The sequence below is a fragment of the Paramacrobiotus metropolitanus genome, unplaced genomic scaffold (assembly GCF_019649055.1).
Source record: "Paramacrobiotus metropolitanus isolate TYO unplaced genomic scaffold, Prichtersi_v1.0 Parri_scaffold0000003, whole genome shotgun sequence".
NCBI classification, from domain to species: Eukaryota; Metazoa; Tardigrada; class Eutardigrada; order Parachela; family Macrobiotidae; genus Paramacrobiotus; species Paramacrobiotus metropolitanus.
Window position 1 is genome coordinate 183,215 of NW_026570223.1, and position 23,712 is coordinate 206,926.

General features: G+C 40.9%; 4 protein-coding genes and 1 long non-coding RNA gene across 6 annotated transcripts; 4 read left to right on the top strand and 1 right to left on the bottom strand.

Moving 5' to 3' along the window:
• Positions 1 to 416: 416 nt before the first annotated feature.
• LOC129596410 (uncharacterized) lies at positions 417 to 3,681 on the bottom strand. Its single transcript, XR_008691422.1, has 5 exons — positions 3,452 to 3,681; positions 3,130 to 3,333; positions 2,067 to 2,165; positions 1,399 to 1,562; positions 417 to 1,006 (listed from the first exon to the last, which is right to left on the bottom strand). It is a non-coding gene; the product is annotated as an uncharacterized LOC129596410 (long non-coding RNA).
• A 216-nt stretch (positions 3,682 to 3,897) lies between these two features.
• On the top strand, positions 3,898 to 7,461 carry LOC129595529 (mitochondrial thiamine pyrophosphate carrier-like). 2 transcript variants are annotated; one of them, XM_055492576.1, is made up of 8 exons: positions 3,898 to 4,065; positions 4,137 to 4,502; positions 4,569 to 4,719; positions 5,235 to 5,285; positions 5,489 to 5,662; positions 6,105 to 6,288; positions 6,694 to 6,907; positions 7,203 to 7,461. In XM_055492576.1, exons 2-8 carry the CDS (start codon positions 4,420 to 4,422, stop codon positions 7,297 to 7,299), a joined length of 954 nt encoding a protein of 317 aa, XP_055348551.1. In that variant the 5' UTR covers positions 3,898 to 4,065; positions 4,137 to 4,419; the 3' UTR covers positions 7,300 to 7,461. The 2 variants fall into 2 exon arrangements, with proteins under 2 accessions (XP_055348551.1, XP_055348557.1); XM_055492582.1 differs by lacking the exon at positions 3,898 to 4,065 and having other exon boundaries at positions 4,129 to 4,502.
• Positions 7,462 to 8,307: 846 nt separating this feature from the next.
• On the top strand, positions 8,308 to 11,831 carry LOC129596806 (uncharacterized). The gene is made up of 7 exons (XM_055494179.1): positions 8,308 to 8,472; positions 8,914 to 9,006; positions 9,283 to 9,444; positions 9,702 to 9,789; positions 9,937 to 10,115; positions 10,618 to 10,896; positions 11,362 to 11,831. The coding sequence occupies exons 1-7, from the start codon at positions 8,452 to 8,454 to the stop codon at positions 11,497 to 11,499; spliced, it is 960 nt and encodes a 319-aa protein (XP_055350154.1). The 5' UTR covers positions 8,308 to 8,451; the 3' UTR covers positions 11,500 to 11,831.
• A 1,248-nt stretch (positions 11,832 to 13,079) lies between these two features.
• On the top strand, positions 13,080 to 20,707 carry LOC129594883 (TGF-beta receptor type-1-like). Its single transcript, XM_055491744.1, has 8 exons — positions 13,080 to 13,521; positions 16,153 to 16,261; positions 16,331 to 16,491; positions 16,858 to 17,109; positions 17,601 to 18,005; positions 18,632 to 18,910; positions 19,295 to 19,425; positions 20,068 to 20,707. Exons 1-8 carry the CDS (start codon positions 13,431 to 13,433, stop codon positions 20,191 to 20,193), a joined length of 1,554 nt encoding a protein of 517 aa, XP_055347719.1. The 5' UTR covers positions 13,080 to 13,430; the 3' UTR covers positions 20,194 to 20,707.
• A 1,014-nt stretch (positions 20,708 to 21,721) lies between these two features.
• Positions 21,722 to 23,698, top strand: LOC129593516 (uncharacterized). The gene is made up of 2 exons (XM_055489871.1): positions 21,722 to 22,196; positions 23,214 to 23,698. The coding sequence occupies exons 1-2, from the start codon at positions 22,131 to 22,133 to the stop codon at positions 23,370 to 23,372; spliced, it is 225 nt and encodes a 74-aa protein (XP_055345846.1). The 5' UTR covers positions 21,722 to 22,130; the 3' UTR covers positions 23,373 to 23,698.
• Positions 23,699 to 23,712: the final 14 nt, after the last annotated feature.

Here is a 23,712-nt window from a genome sequence, read left to right on the forward strand (position 1 = left end):
TGAAAGTTCCATCTAACCCTCGTACGGCCGTCTACGTCACCGTCTGGTCCCGCCCCCTTGCGATTTTCAACTTTTGCGTACGAAAAAGCTTCCGGTGAATGAATTTCGAAGTTATGAATATGATTGCGTAACCTCAATAACCGCGGCTGTTTTTCACCATTAAAATGCAGTCAACAGAAGACACATGTGTGGCTAAAGCCGTGCATCCGTGCCAAGTTCATTCTAAACAAGATGCGCGCGTGCGCGTGTATTGCAAAAGTATCACGAAAGTTGCAACTTTGAAAGCGGTATGCTTGGTCGCTCAAGCAGCAAGCGCAGTACTTCGCGGCATGGCAAAAGAAGCGCCATATCTGTTTACGCCTGTATAGATTTGTTTCCAGCTGAAATACAAACGACTGAAACGATGCACTCAAGCGCAAGGAATTGTTTTTTATCGAATTTTTTTATTATCCATTTGCACATAATAATATTCACCACAGTGAAGAGGCGCCGCTTGTCAACAATTGACTACGAACAAAATTCAAGATAAATTAAAAATTCAAATGCAAAAATGGAATATTATATAAAAGTATTATTTTCATTTGGAAAACACCATTCTCCGTGTGACGAAAATTCCCCCGGGGGACACGAAGCGACGACTTCCGGGCATCAGCCAAATTAATCCCATTTTCTCGAGCAGCAGCGGAAGCTTACACTGCCCATATATCCTGCAAATGGATGCGTGTAATGATAATCCGTCTTCCGCGCGCGCGCCGTTGACGTCGGTAATCCATTATCCACTGCGAGACCATCATGCGGTGTGTCGGCGCAGTCACTGCCATAACCCGCACGGACACTTTTTGCTTTCTTCGAATTGCCGCCATAAATAATCCATGCTTGCTGATTTGGCATCCGATGGAAGTCATCAGTCCACAATCAGATGGCAAGGAAAATCAGAAATAAAAATTCACCATCCTTCCGTGCACGCGGCAGCCTTCTTTGCCATCACGCAACCCGAGAAGGTTTCCTGGATGAAATAAACATCTTCCTCATATATAGTTACAGATAGAATACAAAGCAACGGCATAATATGTATTTGAGACAGGCATTGACCAATACAGCTTTTACAATGCATACTAAACGAGTGCAGCACCGGTACATAAATTCTGCAATAATTTAGGTAATCTAGAATTATTACTGAAAACAGTTGCTTCAATAATATGACTGTACGCTGTAGTCTGTACGTACTTCTACCGCTCTACGCATGTTGCAGGGCAAGCAGAAAAGCACGACGAAAAACCACAAAATTTTGAATTGTACGCCTCTAAATAATTACAAAACTTACAATTAAATTTAGTTTCTTTTTATCTCAGTTTCTGAATAATTAAATAAAAATTTCTGAGATTCTGGCAGACTTACTAAGAAATTCGGCATTAACGCTCGGGTGTCTTCTGTACTCGTGCATTAAGCGATGCTCCGGAATCCCGGATGATGCCGATGTCGATCACCGTTGTACGCACCTTCGTCATCACAAATTTGCTGCTGTTGGCTTCCGGTTTCCAGGACGAGTGGCCGCGATGATACTACGAACAGTAAAGTCAGTTACAATGTATTTCTGTTTATCACTAGCAGATATAAACCTTATTATTAAAGACGAAATTGGGGATCGACTCTTCAGAAATGAGCTGATTCAAGGTCTTTCATCAACGCGTGACTTCAGCAGACCGTCGTGTGTTCTCATCATACGTACTGTACCCCACAATCAACAACCACTGACAAATGGAACAAAACTTTTCGTTTACAATAGGCGATGAACAGCCCATTTCCAGCCCTGATGCTACTTACTTAATCGTTAAAACCGGTAAACATTTTGCGCATTTCAGCAGAATTTCTAATTACAGTATACACCAATTTGCGTACCAGTGTGAATGACAGCTGAAAGTAGTAATTCTGAACAGCTTCACTTCGCTAGAAAGCATTAATGAATCAAAACGATGCTAATAATATATCTAATCAGAAATCTGCTTAATCGAGATAAATAGAACTCCTTAAATGCACAAATGTATCACGATTACACATTGTTTTACCATTTAATACGTCCTGGAAATCTACACTTCCGACTGTCACCCAGGCGCCGTATTACTGGTGTTGTCGATTAAGAGGGCCGAGTGACGGTGCGTCCATTGCTGCAACACACAAAAATCATGAATTAAACGTAGTTTCGAAATATTTTATTGTCGCTGAAAATTCAATTGTGCCGATTTTCTGTAATAATGCGTTCATTTACGTGGAAAAGTATGGATAAGCACTATTCAGCAAAAGCAAACCAACATGCGGTTAACTGAGTGCCGAACTTCCGGTACAAGTGACGACTCGCATGCCAACATCACAAAAACGGTGAAAACACTGGAAAATATCAGTCTGCAAAATTTCAGATTGTACAAACTGTAATGAATCAATTGTTGGGGGTTTTCGTCAGATAGTGAGCATAATGTGTTTGTCCTCATGACCAAAATCAGAAGACCGTCGTGGTTATCATCCTAGCACCCCATTCACCGGCTGCATGATTGTCAGCCGCGAAATTAAAAATAAAGAAAATTCAAACGCCAAAATACTGAATAATTCTTAATGTAAATACTGTGATTCAAGCTGGAACCACCCGTACCGGCGCGTTATTAGAAATACGGTAGAAGTATGATGAAGTATCTTATCATTCTTACGTAATAAGCATTCGCGCACACTGGTAAGTAATCCATGCAAAATTCAGAAAATTACAACTAATTTTATGACGTTGTAATAACAGAATCTCCAAATCTCGGATATGTAGCGCTTCCAGAAAGAAAACACAACACAGCCAAATGTATACTGAATGAATTCACCGAATGCAAAAAAGCGTACGAAGACAAGCGAGAGCGAAAAAAGTTCTTGTAAACGATATCAATTTTTGACAAAAATTAAACCGGTACGTACTGCGTCCTGTCTTAATTTTAAATACACGGCATACGATATATAGCTGCATACTCGACATTACTCGTAAATTAGCACAGCCTTTCATAAAGCGGGCAGCGAGCTCGTCAAATGCGCAAAAACAGAAACAAAAAATTTCAAAACATTTAAAAATCAGTTAATTTCCCTAGCTTAAAATCTCACCCCAAAGGCTCTGGAAATAATTAACGGCTCCTGCCGCATCACACTGGCTAGGTCTACATCCGGGCTGCTGCGTCGATGATCGGTGTGTGGGTTTCTCGTCGCTCCGGTGGCACAGTGACGACCGCGGAGATTCTGCGTGGATGGCGATGCTTTCCATGCTAGCCAACTCGCGAGAACGCTGCACAAGATGATTCCTTGCTAATTCTGGAAACAAATCAGCTGAACCACACGATAAGAAACATGCATGTCGCAGCAAACAAAAAACACGAAGAACCCGGCTCAAAAGAAGAGTTCCATGATTTCGTGTTCGCTGGCTCCTCACCGTTTCGGATGTGCAACTTGTGGGCGCACATATTTGGCAGTACGAAGGATCGGAACAGAATCCGAGCAAACGCAGTCAACTAGAACGAGATACTGTTTAACTACAAGTAAAAGAAACAAAACTTTTTTTGAAATTAAAGTAAATTAACCGAAATCACAAAACTGAAACGTGAAAATTCTAAAATCAAAATTCAAATTGCAACCAGCGAATATAAGCTCGCTGCTGCAACCAAAATCGTCTTTGCCGACTTCCGCTGTGGGAAGCTGAACCCGAGCTGAGTCGATGTCGCAGTTACGTCCGCCAAAGATGGCACTAACGGTGACTAACCGATTGAAATTCAAGGCAACGGCTAACCATGGAAATTTCCGCAATATGGTTTTCCGGTGTTCGATGATAGAGATTCTCTAAATTTTCCTTTTAAAAAAGTGTAGCTTCTGTTTTTACAAGAATCTAAATTATTCGATTCTATTTTAAAGACATCAATGCGGTAGTACCCTGCCATCGGTTTCTCTGACGTTTGCTGTTTGCACTTGCAGTTCTGAGTTCTGATCGTGACTTCCGTCGGCACACGAACGTAACGATACGAGCCGATTCGGAGTTGTCTGCTTCGGCCTGTAAGTGAATTGTGATGATACTTCGTTACGCCACGCCGCCTGCGCATTGATTCATGTGTTTTCTCATCCAGACTGATTTCAAACCGCCGAGCATCCTCCTTGTCAGACAAGTTTTTTCTCTTACAGTCTTACGCACAGTTACGTAATCCAGTGATCTTCACAGAGTGGAAACGCACCTTTTCCGCTTCCTCTGCGCCCATAGCATCCGCCATCGCCCTGTTTCCTTATTCCCCTGTGCGTGCGCTGATTAATGTTTCTCGCGTGACACACCGTTGTAATCCCTCCATGATTATCGCCGTCACCGATGTTAGCGGATAATAATTACATCCTGGTGCCTCGTGATCCGTTGAATCTATGGTCGGATTTGATCCCAAACAGAGCGTTGTTCTGCCCCACTATGTCTATGGAATATGCGGAGCATCTGCTGCGTTTCTCAGGTGCTGACAGCAGCGTGCTGATGCAGAATTGTAGAGTGGGGATTTGATTTTGTTGGTGTTTTACAGCCGGTTCTTCACGCAGCCGGTGGATGTGTGCAAGATCCGCTTCCAGCTGCAGATTGAACCGATCAGACGCGGTGAGATTGCGTCCAAATATCAGGGACTGTCGCAGGCGGTGGGTCTGATTGTGCGGGAAGAGGGCGTCCTCGCTTTATGGGTAAGTTCGCTGTTATAGACTAATATAGAAGAATTAAAAACCTAATCGTTACTCACAGGAAATTTTTAGCAAGGGAAAGCTATGGAGATTTTGTGCAATTAAAAATTTTGATTTTTTATATTTCTCACCGCTTGTAATTCTATTATCATGAAATTTCGAAATTTTACATAAAGTTCTAATTTTTGCAAAATCGATTACAGGTTTTCGAAGAACCCTTCGAATTTCGAACCATAAAATTTGATGAAAGAGTAATTCCTGAATTTTATCGCGCGGTTCTAGTAGGTGCTGTGGTTTAATAAATTGATTGGGTTATTTATTTTTATTGAAACGTGAAATAGGGTTCGTCTCGGAGACGGTAAGAGAATCAGAACTGAACGTGGTGATTTCAGCGTAGGTAATGCCGTAAAGGAATAATTATATTATATAAGAATAAGTTAAAGTCAAACTGGAAGCCTTGAATTGAAGACACCTGACTTGTGAATGTATTTAATCATTTGGGAATTTTCGAATTGTAGAAAGGACTTCTGGCTGCTCAACTCCTGTCCACTGTCTACGGTCTGGTACAGGTGAGCACACTGAGCAGGCACTAATTGACTAATAGTTTCGATCGTGGAACATCAGTTTCAACGTGCGGTATAAGCATTGCTTTGTTAGGCTTTTTTTGTGTATACCGCACAATTTTTTGTTCTATTTTTTTGCCGTTGATAACACGAACCGCGGAACGGCTTCATTCATAGAGAATGTGAAGGTACAGGGTTTGTGGTTGTAGTTTGGCACCTTTGAGCTGCTGAACCGCGCCCTGTGGACGCTGCGGTGGACGGATAATCCGCGTGATCCCTTCCTGTATTTCCTCTGTGGCAGTGTGTCGGGCGTGGCGGCCACGGTGGCCGCACAGCCGCTCGATGTGGTCCGTACCCGTTTCGTCTCGCAGGGACGCCAGAAGGTTGGTTAAATATTTTGACATTCACACCGGCATTGCATCAGCCGTTTGTTTAAGTACTGTTCTTATAGAGCAATTTCGGAGGTTTTTCGTTGGACTGCGAAAACGAATATCGCAGATATCTTAATGCAAATTCTTTTAAAAGTTCTGTAAATTTTTAAACTTAATATTAAAGTAGTTTACCTTTCTGCAAAATAAATTATAACAGTATCAGCACGTATCGAAGCCGATGAAATATTGATGAATCTCATCGGTCAAAACAGTGCTAAAAGTAAAGAGCAGCTTTCACTTGGTCACCGGTTTGTGTTATAACCTATCGAATCGGTATTACCCAGTGATAGTACATATTTCATTTCTGGGAATCCCTGGCAATGCTGGATAAAAGCGTTAACTTTGCAAAAATTGAATATTCTTTCTATTTATTTGCCGTGTTTTTTCTGTGCAGGTGTACAACTCTTTGTGGCAGTCACTGACTCTCCTCCGCCGTCAGGAGGGCCTCCGCGGCTTCTACCGCGGTCTCGTCCCGGCTGTGATCCAGATAGTTCCTTACAATGGAGCGTCCTTTGCATTTTACGCCCAGTTTCAGTCTATTTATAGACGCTTCTCTGGCAATACGTCCGCCCACAGCGGTATGTCCTATGTCGCGCAGTGTGGCGGTAAAATTGATGATCGCGCAGCCGGTTTCCTGCTGCGGTCGTTTATCGCAGCGGCTGTTCCGTTTATTTACGAATTACTTTCAGGAAAGATCGTTCTGCCGATTTTCTAAGAATTTTTTCTTATTTGCTCGGTCTGCTGTTGATTAATCGTCTGTCTCTTAAAGCTTCATTTCTTTTATTGGATAAGGGTTAAACTTTAAGCAGGTGCGGATATGAGTTTATAAACTGTTAATTCAGCTAGAGATTCATCAATTTAATTGTATTGAACCCAATTAATTTCGCTGATTTTATGGAGTTTTTTATGATTGACTTTATGGACTTCTGCCTGATTTATAATTTGATCGCATTTTTTTTTATAATTTTGGTGGTTTTTTGTAGATGCGCTGGAAAGTTTGACGTGTGGTATATTTGCGGGTGGTGTGGCCAAAACGTTAATCTATCCGTTGGATGTGTTCAAGAAGCGCCTGCAAGTGCAGGGTTTCGAGGAAGGACGTCGCGGATTCGGCCGGATGATCTGCGTTGACAGTCTTCGTCAGTGCGTTGGTGAGATGTGGCGCATCGAGGGCCTCAGCGGATTTTACAAAGGCTACAGGTGATTTCATATCCAACGCATAGCATTACAACTTGTATTGATGTTAAATTTCAGTTAATTTAAATTTTAAAATGAGTAAAAAACGTCATTGCAGTACATTATTCAAAAAGGGATATTTCTACTAGCAGCGTTAGCGTTTGGCTGTATTCTGTTAGTTGCGCGGCTTGCGCCTAGAAGAAAACACGGATATAAAGTTGTTAACATTTAAAATTGGCTTGCGGAAACGCAGCTTAATCACTGGCATTTTATTTTGTTGAAACTCGTTTCTTAATTTGTGTGTTTTGTTTTATTGCAGTCCGAGCCTGATCAAAGCGGCGCTGGCCACGGGGATCAATTTTTATTGTTATGAACAGTTTCTTAAATTATTTCGCACTTACTACGAGTCGAAATGAACCTGGTTTGCCTTGTTGTTCTAGTTTGAAATCTGCGCTGTGGTGGAATGATGTGTGATACTTTATTGATACACCGAGTGTGTAAATGTGTACGTTTGGCAGCGGTGATGTTTGTTAGCAAGTAGCAGCTCTAGCACTAATAGACAACTTAATAAAGTTGTTGCGAAAAAATTCTGTACAGCAGTACCACCTTGCTGATTGTTCTATTTATTCCAAATTAAATTTAAAGTAATGACATTGTCCTATTAAAAATTTAAATTTTGATTCTTTTGGATTCTGTTTTTTTTTATTGGTGAAAAGGCTATAAATTTTTATTTGTCACCGCTTTTCAAATGCCCGACATGTGGTTAAATGTCTCAAAATTTTGTACTAACATTGAAAGGGAAATACTTAGATAGTATGCTAGTCAAGAAGAAACTGGCAAATTGGAAAAATCACAACAATACTCTCATAAGCCATATTTAAAGTACGAGTAGAGAAGTTGACAGGCAATTTTCTCGATTCTAGTTTTGATGCTTTGCCTGTTTATAAATTTTAACTACGTACACAAATTCTATAATATATTTGTGATATATCTGACCATAAGTATGTTCTTCTTCGTTTGTCCATTGCGTGCGGATTCAGTCTGTTTTCGAATTTAAAGCGACCGATCACGGAGTCGGTAAAGCGGACGCTTCGCAACGCTTTGAGAATTTCTTCCCTTTGACAAGCCGACGGAAGCACAACACCGCACGCGAGTGCGGCGACCGCAATGGTATTCGACCAATTTTGGCGGAAACGATTGCCGCTGCACCAATTCCACTAAAGCTCCAGTGGGATTCCACAGGTGGCGCTACTTACCTTACCGTACTCAAGTCTTGCTTTAAACTGGAAAATCCGAAAATGGAGGTGGTTAGCGTTAGCGACCGAATGTTAGCGAGGTGGTGGAATTGGTATTACAAAGTGGTGGAATTACTAAAAATTACCAGCCCGAAGTTTTCTTCGTTCATCCTTTTCGTAAGGAAGAATTTTGTCGATATCACTTGCGACTTTCGAGAGCTATTTTTATTTTTTTTCCTAGTCAGGTTTGTTCCATTTGCTTGCTTTTCAATTTCGTTAGAAGTTGTTTTCTAATATTCAAAGTTTTCAAGTTTTAAGTCCTTTTTTCGCAAAATGAACGGCGGCGGAAAAAACGTAAGTATCTTTGATTTTGCTTTTCTCTGCTGGCTCCACGGGTTCTGTACCTGATGTAGGCAATAAATGAGGCTTACCTCAGAATAAACCTGTACATACCCAATATTAGCTTTGTATCGAGACAGGGACTGCTTTGCATGTGCTTCAATTAAACTCGTTTTTGTATCCTGGTTCCTTCCACTTGTTGCTCCTGTGAATGTGAGGCTTAGTTTCGGGGTTAACTGTAGATCGTTGATTTTCCCTCCGTCGTGATCCTATGCAGACAGCGCAACGCATCTCCAAGAATGCGTATCGGCGATGCAGCATCGGCGGATGCCTTCGCGGGGTTTCGTAGCGCTGAAGAACTGTTTCTGGTTTCCTCCGTATTTTCTGTTTCGTAGCGACTTCTGGGCTTTTCTGTGTTTGACATTGTACAATTTGTACTTGACATTATCGTCGTAGGGAAACCGTAGCTGGACCGAAAGCGCTCCGCAGCGAAGCCTGAATGGGACTTTGATGCCCAGCAAGATCTTTATTGGCGGACTAGCTCCTCAGGTGCGCATTTAATCCATTTCATCGAATTCTGGCGTCTTGCAAATTTTACCAGTAACGATCCTTGTCTGTATTGTTTACGGAAAGTTGCGTAGGATTTTAATGTGAATTTTGGCATAAGCTGTATGTATGCACGAAAATTCTCGAAAAACGTTAATTTATTGATTTTATCACAAACGAAGATGTCTTCAGCGGCATAGAAACTGATGCAGCTCAGTTATTCTCCACAAGCGCTATTGCCTTTAATTTTTATTATTAATATTTTTTTAAAAATTGCAGACCAATAAGGAGCATGTCCAGCACGCGCTCCGCCAGTACGGTCCGATTGTGGATATCAATGTGATTACGGATAAATCGCTGTTCGCGCGTAACGGTGAACCGCGTCGGTATGCTTTTGTCGAATTCGGTTTCGCTGAGGACGTGGATCGAGTGTTGCGCGTGGTAAGTTTGTAGTGATGGGCCTGTAATCCATGTGAATTCAGCAAGATTCTGAAATCCAGTTTTCTGACTGAATAAAATTATGAATTTTCTTCAAATTTGCATACCGTTGTGCTTATCATATAAATCAGGAAAATTATGTAAATGTGCTGTTTTGTGTTGTAAATCCTTCGAGTAAGTATTGAATTTGTTTTGCGGTAATTTTCAGTGATGGAAGTAATTCATGAATTGCGTAAATAACTGTTTTCTGGTTCTTGTAGTTTCAGCGGACTTTTTTGGAAATTCATGGTCGTCGTTTGAATGTGGCTAAAGCCTACCGTCGTCCATCGACGTTTGGAAAAATCTTCCGTAAGGCATTCTCTTTATTACTACTACACAGTACACTCAGTCAGATTTTGCACATCAGTTTTCTGCGTCTCCCGATTGTTGTAGCGTAAATATCCCCGCGTATATGTTAAATAAATGCGATAATTTGTACGAATTTCTCCGCGTCAGGTCCGGACGATGCGCCCGTGCTGCCCAAGGCGGAACAGCTGCCACCGGGAATTGGTGTGGTGACGGTCCATCCGGAGGCGTACAACAAGGGCTACGTCCCGCCGGGGATCCAGAACGCGCAGTGGGCCATGCTCCCGGGTCAGCAGCCGCTGCAGCCTAACGGAATGCCGCTGTTTCCGGTGCGTACGTTTCTGTTATTAATCATTACTGCATCTCGAGATTTGGATAAATTTACCATTTTAAGTTTTCAAAAGTAATATCACGGTGGGGAAATGCGTTTTGACTTTTTGAGACGCCACATAAAGCGCCTGGCTACTCGACGATGGTGAATTCTTTAAAACTTTGTATTATATTAGTGCCCGATTTATCGAAGGTGTAATTAGTGAAACTGTTATTTAAATACTTACTTAAGCAGTGCCAAAATTAGTTTGCAGTTTCCAGTACAGAATTGGAATCAGTTTACCGCAGTATCATTCTGGCGTTTATTATTCAGTTAATTTATTAATCGTTGTGCTGTATCGTCAGTTTGTCACACCGAAAACTTGTTAGTTTATTCGTAAGTTTTTTTAGAGATTCTTCGTTCAGAGATACGAGAACATGTAGAACATATGTATGTTCTCGTGTGCAGAACATGTGTATGGCTTCGCATCAAATACTGGGTGAAATATTGTGTTTTTATAGAATGTTCACGGCGGGATGTTTGGGGTGCCGTATTACAACAACGCGTTCTATATGACTCCCAATGGACTGCCGTATCAGTATTCTGGATTCGGTTACGGAATGGGGAACCAGGTGCCGCTGCTGAATGGCGCCAACACGGCCACGGCTGGCCCAGGACTGACCCCGTATCCAGCTGCCACACCGTCGCCCAACGGGTCTAGTGGATCCAGCGGCGTCTCCTCGTTGGGGACGCCGACCGGCGTCTTCATGGGCTCACCGCCGCGTCCGGACATGTTTGAGGTATCTTAAATTCGGAAATTGTTAAATAACTAGAATATTTGTATGATGCGAATACTTTTTTACGTACGCACCGGTACGTTGTACTTGAACCGAAACTATTCTCTAAAGTATGTCTGCAACTCTGAAGTTTCGTAATTTTGTTAAGAATACGGCCGAAAATGTCTGAGAGGGTATAATATTCCGCTGTTTCCTTTTTCCTAAACGATAGTTTATCATCAACTTTGTAACGGAAGTTACTATTGAAAAAGATGTTAATTTTTTCGGATACTGTTGACTTTTACTTGCGTTCTTTACTTTCTTTGGTCGAGCAAACTCTAGCTGGTACTGAATATTCACTGAGTTTTCTAAAATTTTACGAGGTGCTTTTGAGCTGAAAATTATTAAATTCTTTTTGCGTAACAATTTAGCTCGTATTAGATGAATTTTATACTTGCATATTTTAATTTTTCCAATGATATTTTACAGCGCACCATGGGAATGCATAACGGATATTACTACGGTGCTCCGGGACCGATTCCCATGGACGGCGGCCAGATGTACGGCGGGATGCCGAATTTCTTCCCGCCGATGCCGGCTTTCGTGCCGCAGCCTCAGTTTGCTTAGAAACGGATCTCCGACGTGCCAGACCAAAAACTGTATGCAGTTTAGTTATTCCTTTGTTGTTGCATTTTTTCTCTTTAGTTGTAATCTCCGTTAAAAATCGGATCTTCGTTTGAGTATAGGGACTAGGGCGTTGTTTCGTTTTGGCGTTGCTTATGTGCGGAAAGTGTTGTCATTTATTGTCAACGGTGCGCCAAAACGGTGACAAGAGATTAGTATTTTTGGGATTATTCGAAGAATTTTGTACAATTGATCTACACGATATGTATTTGTCCGGCATTCTGATGCGGAGTATTTTTGCGAGATTTATACGCTTGGTCAATTAAAAAGTTTCTACGTTTGCCGATTGTTCGATACAGCACTCAGTTCATGTACACAGTTCAATACATACTGTACATGAAAATTTAGGAATTGTCAAATCCTGATTTAGTTTTTGATTTGGTGAATATCTATATAGTCTATAGATATAAAGATTTACAGTACGACTACGAGTATATAAATACTATATGTCGACGTGAAAAGTTATTTGCATTGCACGTATAGCCCATTTCTTCATAAAGTAAAACGGAAATGATCGTATTTCGTTGCGAACACTAAGTAGTTGGTAAATACAGATAGTAATGAATCAATGATAGTCAACAGGCGAAACTTATTTCTGTTATTAATTTGTTATCACTTTCATTTATTAAGGTTTGTTGTGACTGTCAAATATGTACTATCATCACTTTCGTACGGTGAGAGATGATTCAGGTAGAAAGGAAGTGCACATTACACAATAAATACGGCGTGGTACACAATAATTTTTACACGTTAGTGATTTCGGTATTACCGAAATCACTAACGTGTAAAAATTATTGCAATCTCAATCACAGTACGTAATTAATAACAGTACAAAAATAAAATACAAATGAACAGTAATAAACAAATTGCACGAATTGTTACCGCATTTTGTGAAATAAAAATTCATTGCACGAAATAAGTTATTATATAGATATTTTTAGATAAAATTACAGTATATCGTTATATATATATTATACGACATGACGGATACGTAAAAAAGTCTTGTCATATCGTTCTCGTTATTTTTTCGTTATACCGCTACAAAAAAAAACATAAATAATATTATAAATTTACTATTCGTACCGTACTCGAGTATTTATGCGCCGAAGAACAGTGCATTACTGTACCTAACCTCACAAAAGTACCGAATTTATCGATTGCGATTTTCTGTACATACAGTACGATACAGTACTTACTTGTACTATTGTACGATTAATTTTACGATTAATACATTGCGAAATTTTCCTTCAGTTCTTCTGGCCCGAAACATTGGCCTTAATTTTTTTTATCCGTATAACGTATTAGAATAAGTACTGACTAGTTATCACCACTCAGAAAATCATATAAATCAAGAAAAAATGAAAACCATATGCGCACTGAAAATTGCTTTGATATGACCGGCGTGCCGCCATTGGCCAGGCCGCCTAGACACCACGTGACGCGCCGCTGTTACATGAAAGGGGCGGGGCGGATGGCCTGCAAAACTGGCAAAGAAAGAAAAGCGGAGCTTTATCGACGGGGCCTGCACTGCATACGAAGCAATTTCCAGACAGACGTCGTGCTGTATGTTATGGCATTGGCGTGCGACTGCACAAGCCGAGTTGATTTCTGTCAAACCTAGTCAACAAGCCTTACGAGTTCCTTCATCATTGATTTCCCATGTTGGGAAGATAATTTCCAATAATTATTACCCGTATATTGTCGGCTGGTCCAATTGCGTCGACGGCTTGTAATCCTGGAAGAAACGGAAAATGTAATCAGTAAATCGGAGACGGTGTTGGATTTTTTCCATCCCGGTGTGGAGTCCCGCAGGTGACCCGTGATATTCCAGGAACGGATGGACTGCCTGCATCCTGTTTGGGTGCATTGTGAAGATGAAGAGTTCTATTATATTTGGATGCATTTTGAGCGGATTCGGTGCACTCTGGAGTGTGGGAGACGCTATTAAGCCAGCGCCACTCGGTGGTAAGAATATTTATTTTGTGTCTTGCTTAAATGGGAAATAATTAATAAGTAATTTCCTAGCTTCATTATGACATTCTCGCTCACATATTTAAATAAATAAATATAAGTAGCATCATAAAAAATTGCGTTTCTGTGGTTTGTTATGGTTTATTGACTTGGTATCAATTTATTTGTAAAATGTCCTCCGGAATGATTTGAGGCGCATTTCTGTTTCAAGACTCGGTTTTACCCGCATTTCCGTTTCGAATTCAAGCACAACAGCGAAACGGTCTTTTGCGCACAGTTTGTTCTCTGTATGTCCTAGATAGCATTTCTGCCGCAGACACAACAAGGAGCTGCAATGAAAGCGGCGTGTTTTCATATTGCACCGTACAGTACAGTCTAGACTGGGAAATCGCCATTTCTAATAAAAATTGATTATTTTTTTGCATTTGATTTTCGTGCTTTGAGAGAATGATATTGATATAGTCTTTAAAGGTATTTCAATAAATTATTTATTACTCTGGTAAATTTGTATTACGCTAATACTGTACTCATCGTTTTCTGCAGTAAACTGAGATTTTCGCATCCGTGTGCAAAATGTGATCACGGCGAATTTTAAGTACACATTTAATTTTTATTCGATTGTGTCTTGGTTTGCCGGAAACCGGTGCTATCCAGCATCACAGTATCATACACAAGCAGGTTGTTTTCCTTAAATTGTCAAGCCAGTGCAGCCGTAGAGTGATGCGGAGGGAGCAGCAGCAAATGAGCACTGTCATTGTCCTCATTTCCGGTTTGGCGTTTTTGGGCGATTCCTTCTCGGCCGAGCGTGCATGCTGTTCTGGCGATGCAGTTTCGGCGCTGTCTGCGGAATTTCACTGCGCGGCTAACCAGACGCGCGGAGTAACCTAACACTGACATTAATGGTTTCCGCGACCAAATTGTCCTACCAGGCGATTTCAATTCAGTCGAGTATTGTCTTGATGGAAAACGATTAAATTATTTAAATAAACGTTGACAAACGATTGAATTATTTAAATGCAGCTAAAACACTACTCTACCAGTAGAGTAAGTAATTTGGCGAAAAATTTTGAACAGCTCTACTTGCGGTCACAATGTCGTGAAATTTGTCTTAAATAAGTCGTAAATTTACAGAAATCTTGAAAACAGAAATATGGCGATTTGATATGCAGTATTATCAGTGAACTGGTTTAATAGTAGTAAGTATTCGTAACGTGAGCAATTTTTTAGGACACTTTAAAACAAAAATTTATGAAAATTGAAAAATATGATGTGTAAATATTGTTGTATTCGCACCATGAATTAAACTTTAATAAATATGTAATGAATGTTTTTCTGGTTTAGAATTACAGTTAAGCTAAAAGAAAGACATCAAAAAAGTGTTGGCTTTTCTAAGAAAATCAATATTCGTACTTAATAATGTCTAAAGTGGGTGAGTTGAATCCTTTAAGATTATTTATTGGGTTTTTATTTATTTAAAATTGCAATTGAGTTAGAATGACTTGGAAAATCGTTTGGCGGTTGGGAGAGTATTAAGAAAAATAAACACGAATACCCGGACAAGCTGTAAATAATGGCGCCAGCTCGTTAAAACGCACCGAATGTCGTCGACTTGACAGAAGCTGACATGTCGATGTGCGATAATCCCTTCGATTTTCCTCGTCCGACTGTCAAAGCGATGACGGTGTGTGCGTTGCGGTTTTTGTGTCGTTTTCCTAATCTCCGCCAGTATTTGGAAAATGGCAGGCAACGTTGTTGAACGCTACTGACGCGGGCCGACAGCTAGCGGAAAACAAGCAGTAATTATTTTAACGCATTTAATTGCACTCGCGGTGGGAAATGACTTCCTTCCGTAACGCGGCTGGTCACTGTAGTGTTTTAGTGTGACTACTTAAAAATACGGCTGCCGGTTCAGGGCGCTAAAGTGTTCTAATTGGTCATAATTGTCTTAACTTTTCCAAGCCTTGGCAGATCAAGATGAACTCTGTTGTTTAGTATGAAATAAATTACGAGACGTCGTGTGATTATTTTTGATTGCAATCATTTCATGCTGCCGGCTGATATCTCGACCGAAATGCTAAAACAGACGACAGCCACCTAATTATTGCGTGATTTAATTTTCCGGTGAATGTTTTTGCTGATAATAGCGTTATTTATTGAAAGGCTGCATTTTACAGGATGAAGAAGTGACTAATTGCAAGAAAAAATAGCAGTGTATGAAAATTTCACGTTTGACCAAATGGTCCTTTTACTTTTTTCGTTTTTAAATAATTATTAATTTTGATATATTTCCGTAACTTGTTTTACTTTGATAACATACTGTAGTTGCCGGCTCAGTCGCGGATTTCTTGAAATTGAGAATTAATTTGCTGCGTATTTGCGTACGAACATTTGGTATAAAATATAAAATATATATTTGAAAACAGAATATGTAAATAGTACTGTGGTTCGCAGAATCACGAAGCAAGTTTTCGAAATTTCTCGACACAAAATAAATCTGTGTAAACAGGAACATGAATACGCTCTCAAAAAAATTTGTCCTTTATTGATGTCAATGCTCAATATTTACCTAAAGCGATGTAGTTTGTATTGAACGGATAAGCGAGACAGCCGGGAATGTTGTTGCAGGTATCACGTGTGTGTGTACGCTGTGCCCCAACAAGACCTGTCACACGGACGGTGTGTGTCTGACGCAGGTGGTCCGGCAGAAGGACGGCGTGGTGGTGCGATGGGACAAGTAGGTTGAACGCCGCATTTTCGCTTTTTGTATCATTGAACGGACAAGGGAATCGGGAATGTTGTGCAGTTGTCTGGCCAAGTACCAGCTCTTCCCACCGGAACATCCCTTCCTATGTCTGGTGTCGGAGGCCCTCCGGGAGACCAACGCGGTGGGCTGCTGCGCGGAAGGGGATTTGTGTAATCGCGACTTGAATGTCACGCTGGCCGAACCGCTGACGCTGGCGCCAGGTGGGTGAAATTGCGATGAAAGTTTGAAAGCATTTCGGCTTCGAATAATATTCGTGTAACTAATAAGGAAACCGGTTTATTGGAATTTTTCTACTCGGAGTAATAATCAACGCAGTAAGAGTGCTTTATTGATTTACGGTTACTTTACTTGTGAGAAAACATTTATCGATACATCTATTAATTATGCTTTTAGGAGTAAGACTAATGATGACCAGTTTCATGACAACTTGTTTAATTAAATTTTGTGATATTTTTATTACTTATTGCATGTTTAGTTTGTAACTGTTTGTGTTTTCCAACGTTTTTTAACATCGCGTGTACGTTGTATTGATGCTGGCGTTGTAATAAAGGTTGGTAATGTTGCAGCGTCAGCCGCCAGCACCGGTGACCCGTGGGAGACATCCGGGAGTCGCCAGCTGATAATCGGCATAGTGGCCGCTGTCATCGTCGTCCTGGTGCTGCTGGCCGCGCTCGGTGTGTTCATGTGGCGCCGTCACACCACCCAGCTGGCGGCCAAGGCGCCGGGCGGGAAGGAAGCCATGCGGCTGCTGGAGGAAGGACAGTCGGGCGCACTCAGCGCCCTCGTGGGGGAGATGACCACGTCCGGCTCGGGATCGGGTGCGTCATGTGCTCGGTCGTATTTCTGGTTGCGCTGATAGCGTTTACTGTTGCTGTTTTCAGTGTTTCTTAACAGTTGACAGTTTTATTGAAATAAGGCTTTTATTTTTCTAAATAAAAGTTTAATTGAATCTGCATTTAATTACACCTAAAAACTGTGATTTGTTTTTTTAATTAGGATTAATTTGTAGTTCGCACTACGGTAGTTGTTCTTCTTTGCGTTTTTGTGGTGCGTGTTGATGAAATCGGCCTTTTTAATACGGTTTTGCAGACAGTATTGGTTTTAAGCAGTGGCAGAAATGTATTACATTATTACAGAGTTTTAAAATTACACGAATTCGTTGAACTATCGTTCGAATTGCAATTAATATTCTAGTATATAGTAATAGTGGAATCGTTTACGTTAGAAAAAGCAGTTCCATCTGTATTTCATTCCATTCTGTTAGTTACACAGCTGCCAGACTAATAATCATGGCGGTAATGTTGTGTAGGTCTGCCGCTGTTGATTCAGCGCACCATCGCCCGCCAGGTGTCCCTGATCAACCCCATCGGGAAGGGCCGCTACGGGGAAGTGTATCTGGGCCGCTGGCAGGGGGAGAACATTGCGGTGAAGATGTTCTCGACGCGCGACGAGGCCAGCTGGAAGCGCGAGGTGGAGATGTACCAGACGGTGATGCTGCGGCATGAGAATCTCCTCGGCTTCATCGCCGCCGACAACAAGGACAACGGCCTGGTGACGCAGTTGTGGCTGCTCACCGAGTACCACGAGCTCGGGTCGTTGTACGATTATCTGACGCGGACACCGGTGGATGTGCCGGGCATGCTGCGGCTGTGCTTCTCCCTGGCCAACGGACTGGCGCATCTCCACATGGAGATTGTCGGTGTGTCCACGCTCGGTAAGGACATCGTGGAAACCAGCCACATTCGTTTAGCAGTTGCTCATGATCGGAATGTACTCACGTGCAATTTATTTATATTTGTTTTTATTTCGTTTATCTGTTGAACCTTGAACCATTATTTTGGAAAATGTACTAGTAATAAATAAATACACGCAATTCGTTCAGCGCTTTTTAATAAAATATTCCTCTTTTTACTGTACCAAATGTATTTTATTCGAAAAATAGTACGAGTACGTGAGGAGCCAGATATTTTCTGTAATTTTGTTAAAATAGTAATGATATTCTGATGCGTAATTCTACATTTGAATACCTGCTTCTTAAAGTACGGGGCAGGTGTTTTGCTTAATTTTTTCGCGCATGTGCTGTAATTGTCTGATCGAGTTAACGTAGGTAACACACTGTCGAAATCGAAGCAACAGCTGCCGGAATTTGTATTGGAATTTCGACCGAAGTATTTAAAGCCGCTTCACTGGTTAATTGTCTATTGATTATTGGAATTTTTTATTGGGCGGATTTTTTGTTGCCTTTTTCTCCGCACTATTTGCGGTATATTGACTCTAATTGAGTATTGATCTGCGACGGTCGTCTGCATTGTTTGTATGAGTTCCGTCTGTCTGTCACAGGGAAGCCGGCGATCGCCCATCGCGACCTAAAGAGCAAGAACATTCTGGTGAAGCGGAATCTGCAGTGCGCCATCGCCGATCTGGGCCTGGCCGTCGCCTACGATCACACCGGCCACATCAATCTGCCGCACAACGATAAGGTGGGCACGGTGCGCTATCTTCCACCGGAAGTGCTGGATAGCAACCTCAATTTAACCAACTTCGAGTCCATCAAGGCCGTGGATGTGTACGCACTGGCGCTGGTCCTTTGGGAGATCTGCCACCGCTGCGCCTTCGCAGGTCAGTATAACAGATTGTAAAATATTGAATCGCTTGTTAATAAAAATATCGGTTCACCTTTATTTATTCATTGTAAATTCAAAATTGCCGAATCTTTACAAATTTAATGATGAGAATTACAATAACACTATACTTCAAGTATATCTACTTATTTTCATAGTTTATTATTGAAATTCCATGCACGCGCTATTCTGATGGATTGAGCTGAAAGCCTGAAATGTATAATTTTCTTTGCAAATAAACAGTTCCATATTTTTATCATGTACCATAACCACTATGAGTTTTTAGTTAGCATTCTCTAGAGTTTATTTACCGACTATGTTAGTGCTGCCTGTGCTGTCATGCAATTTAATAAAATAAGTTATAAAAATGCTGATGGTGCAGGTCCTGCTGCGGAGTATGAGTTGCCGTATGCCAATGATGTCCCGGGTGATCCGGATGTGGGACAGATGCGGGAGGTGGTGGTGGTGAAGAAGACACGGCCCAGCATCCATAATCAGTGGAGCACGCGCGAGGTACGTGTCAGATCAGCGTAGCATTTTGATGTATTCAAATCAGATTGAACGTTGACCACTAAGGCAAGATTGTTACGTATAACGTGATGCATATATATATATATGTATATATGCATCACGTAAAATATATATATGCATATTAAATATATATATGCATATTAATCCAATATTTAATCGAATAATATTCCGTTAAAAAACCAAGAAGGAATATTCCATTAGGAAGGAATAAATAGCATTTTGTTTAACGACTACGACTTGTGCAGTCGATGCTTTCCCTGCTAGTAAAGCTCCTTGAAAACTACTGCTTTGAATATCATGAGCAAAGAAAGAATCAGCATGATTTTTTTAACGGAAAAAGATTGTGCTTTTGGCACTGCGATACAGGCACAGTGTTAATTCAGTACGAGTATTAATTGAGTAAAACTGCGTAAAGCATTAATTTAAATTTTAAATATTACAGTACCGCGGAAAGAATGTTTTCTGTTTAGCGAGAAAATATTACTTTTGTGTCTCTGAACTTTCGATACAGTTTTAATGTTGATTCCGTAAAAAATTCGATTCCGTGGAAAATGTTATAAGAAAAAATACCGGCAAAAGTTGGAGCTTTCTGTTAAATAATTTTGTTTGGTTGTTTTGTTGTAGCCGATGCAGACGATGTGCCGGTTGATGCGCGAATGCTGGTATCCCAATCCGCAGGCCCGGCTGACGGCGTTGCGCGTAAAGAAGACCATCGCCCAGCTGGTGGCCACCGGGGACGTCAAGATATAATGCGGATGTGAAGATATAACACGACACAGTGAACTCGGGAAAACGCTGTTTACGGTGGGGAATCTCCTGGTTTTTTGGCTGAAAACGGAGGCAACACGGGGGCTTTTGTAATTGGCGGGACAGGCGAGTCGGGGCGCGCTGGAAAGCCCGGTCTGTGATAATTTCCGGGGAATTATTATGAAAAACGCCGAGAGCGATGCAGGGTTTTTTTTGTTTTTGATTTTTAATGCGGTATTGTGGCGGACTGTGGTTGCGGGGGTGACTGGAGGATTGGCTTTCATAGGGACGCCCATGGGATTTTCAGCCAGCGATATTGGAATGGTTTTTGTTTTTTTTTTCAAAATACTTTTACAGAGTTGGATCTTTTTGTCAGGCTTCTATTGTTGCGTGCAACGGTCTGTGTGTGTTTACTTGATACCCGTTCAAGAAATTGCGAATATATCTGATTAATTTTATTAGTCATGGACATTTGATTTGGACAGGGAGTGCTTTGAATAAAGCGACAATGATATTACTACAATGTGGAAGAAATTCCTTTTTTTACATACTAGATAGTTATTTAAAAATTTAGTGTAACGTTTAAATGAATCTACACTGTATAATGTACACACTGTATCTGTGTAAAATACATTATCATTATAAAGTTTTGTACCGGTACGTTGGAATTTTAGGAACGGATGTCATTTTACTACTTTGCGAATCTTCGCATACGGAAGAAGAAAATCAAACAAATTCACTTTTTTTACAATGACAGAATTTTGCTGTAAATGCTTTCAGTTTCTGCATTGTGCGAACACAACACTCTTGTGTGCGAATTAAACATTACACAACGCTGCACCGGAAGTGAGGGAAAATCGCTCTCAGCCAAAAAACAGACACCGGTTTTCGCTTGGAAATGGTGTAATAATTCGATATGTAACGCCTTGCGAATTATCATATTCAGGATTATTATGCAAGTAACTGAAGTAAGTATGCCAAATTTAGTTGCGATCTGAAATGAATTACATTAATTAATTGTATTTAGTGTACGAAATACTATTTTAATCCTCTAAATTGTATATAAAATTCCGGGTTATATTGCACTGCTAGATGGTCATTTAGGTATTTTTTTCAATGATTTTTGTTTTTCTAGAAACTAATAAATCCAAAAAATTTCGAATATTGAATGATTATTTGAATCATTGTTGGTAACTTGAGGAAGCCTGCAAGGCAAACTGCAAACTGACCCATACAACCATAAATCACATAAAGCATTTGCCGACGCACGGAAGCCAGACGCGCTTGCGCTCAATCCAACATGCAAACTGTAAACGCCAATACTGCCGAAAACGATCACAAGGAGCGTTCAAGAGGTTACCAGCGGCACAGCAATGTTCGTCGGGATCACGTTTCCGCTGCGTGAATACCGCAATACCACATCCATACAGAATCAACAACACTACCGCCTCGTTACTTTGTTCTTACCCGGGCAACGGAATATCCAAATATGACGCAAGGCTATTTCCCTGTACCGTCTAGCCAGGCGACGAGACAACGTTCTGCCGCCGCAAGATTCTGGCTCGTTCGCGCTCGCACTGCCCAAATTTGAAATCAGTGATCTCGCCAGTCTGCAGTGAAATTCCTGCAGTCCGCCGATCATCTGCATCTTCCATCCAAATCAGGACAATATTCTGCAGTTCTCTTTGTTTTTGTTGTGTGTTCATTGGGAAAAGGCCACGGATTATGCGAATTTAACACGTGATGCACGTTAACTGTTCGCTTTATCGCCGTTGATCGACGGTCGACCTACTTTGTGGTTGCGCAATCTGTACACAACGCGAGGAACCCAGTTGGAACTCATCGCCCCAGTCGATTAATCGTATTTACTGATTGTTGTGCGAGTTGTGGAATTTGCATCCTTTTGCAATATTTTTAACTGTGTTTCTGCTGGATTAATAATGGCACTGATGGGTCGGGTGCTTAATGTTGGACGGTTTGGATGGTTTGCGCTCCGCTCAAATAAGGTACGCCGTAGGTTGTTATCATGATTTTAGTTGGTTTGGAATTTGTGGCTGCTTTTTTTGGGAATCTGCTTGCAGTCTAGTTAAATATTTTTTTATTTTTCGGTACTGATTTTGAAATGCTTAAAAACTTCTTGTGTTTTACTGTTTAAGAGCTTTCACACAATTTACAGTTTACTGAGACTCTTTAGTTTTGCTTGTATTTTTCGCCGGTTGGCCGTATTTGTAAAGATCAACCTGAGTCTTATGATGGTGATTTGCAGCGTGTGTAAAATATTCATTTAATTCATTTTTAATTTAGAAGGGGTTCTGAACTTTTAAGTATTGTAGGTATCGCGTGTGAGACTCATCGTTTCTTTGCCAGATTGTCAGATGGTGTATATATTTCTGGTTATTATCAATATTAATTATTATGTAAGGATGTTTTGATAAAGTGGCGATTGGTAAATAAAGAGTGTTTTTTATTTGGATGAAACCTTCACGAATTTAACATTTAAATGATATTTTGAAATATTTTTCGTACGTATCTGTACAGTGCAGTATAAATTACAACTTTTCTATCAGCTGCGTCTATTATTAGGTTTTTATTGCTTCAGATTTTGCTTGCAGTCAGTAAACAGATTTGCGGAAATGGAGCGTTAATTAACAATTTTTAGGTATCTTGATTTAAAATTTTGTAGTTATGCAACCGCAAAAAAACTAGCCTTTCATGCGGCTGTAAACTGTCACCAGGTTTGTGAACAGAAAAAATTACAACAAAAAATTATTGAATAATTCAGTGATCGTTGAATAATTCAGTGATCGTGAGCGTTGTTATTGTAATCGCCATGAAATCCACCGTAAAAAATACATAGAAAATGGTTCGTATGGCTGAATTTCCTTGCGTTTAATAAAAAAAAATTAATTAGGGCGGTACAGCATCATCAACGCTGAATTGAAATTTGTTTTGAGTTTATTGGTAAAAATCAATATGCGCATTACACAGGGATGCATGGTTAATCGTGGTGTTTTGTGCTGCAGGGAGAGAGTCTAGCCCGCCGGCAGAGTATCGCCGCCGACGGCGACCTGCTGATCCCCTCCGGTCTATTATTGGCGCTGGCCGGTGTCGGTCTGTGTACCTTCTCCTGCCACCAGATGAGCTCTACCAGCACCAGCCGGAGTTTCCCTTACGGGAAATGAACGTTTCTGTGTATTCCCAAAATACACTGGGTCCGCAGTAAACGAGCGGGATTCGCTGTACATTGCGCTGCTTCAGCTGGAACTAGCCAATACCAAAGTGGGCATCTGCTGCTTTTTCTTGTGATATGATGATGCCGTGGCCTTGAGACGAAATGCGTGCGTGTGTATGTCGTGTGATTATTTATTTTAATCCCTCGATTTCTGCTGATTTATTGAATGTTCCTTGATATGTGTCAGATGGATGCGCTGACCGGCGCGGTTTTTGTCGGCCGTCGATGTATCTGAATAAGGGAATGTTCAGAATAAAATCTCTATTGATTTAAATACCGCTGCAAAATAG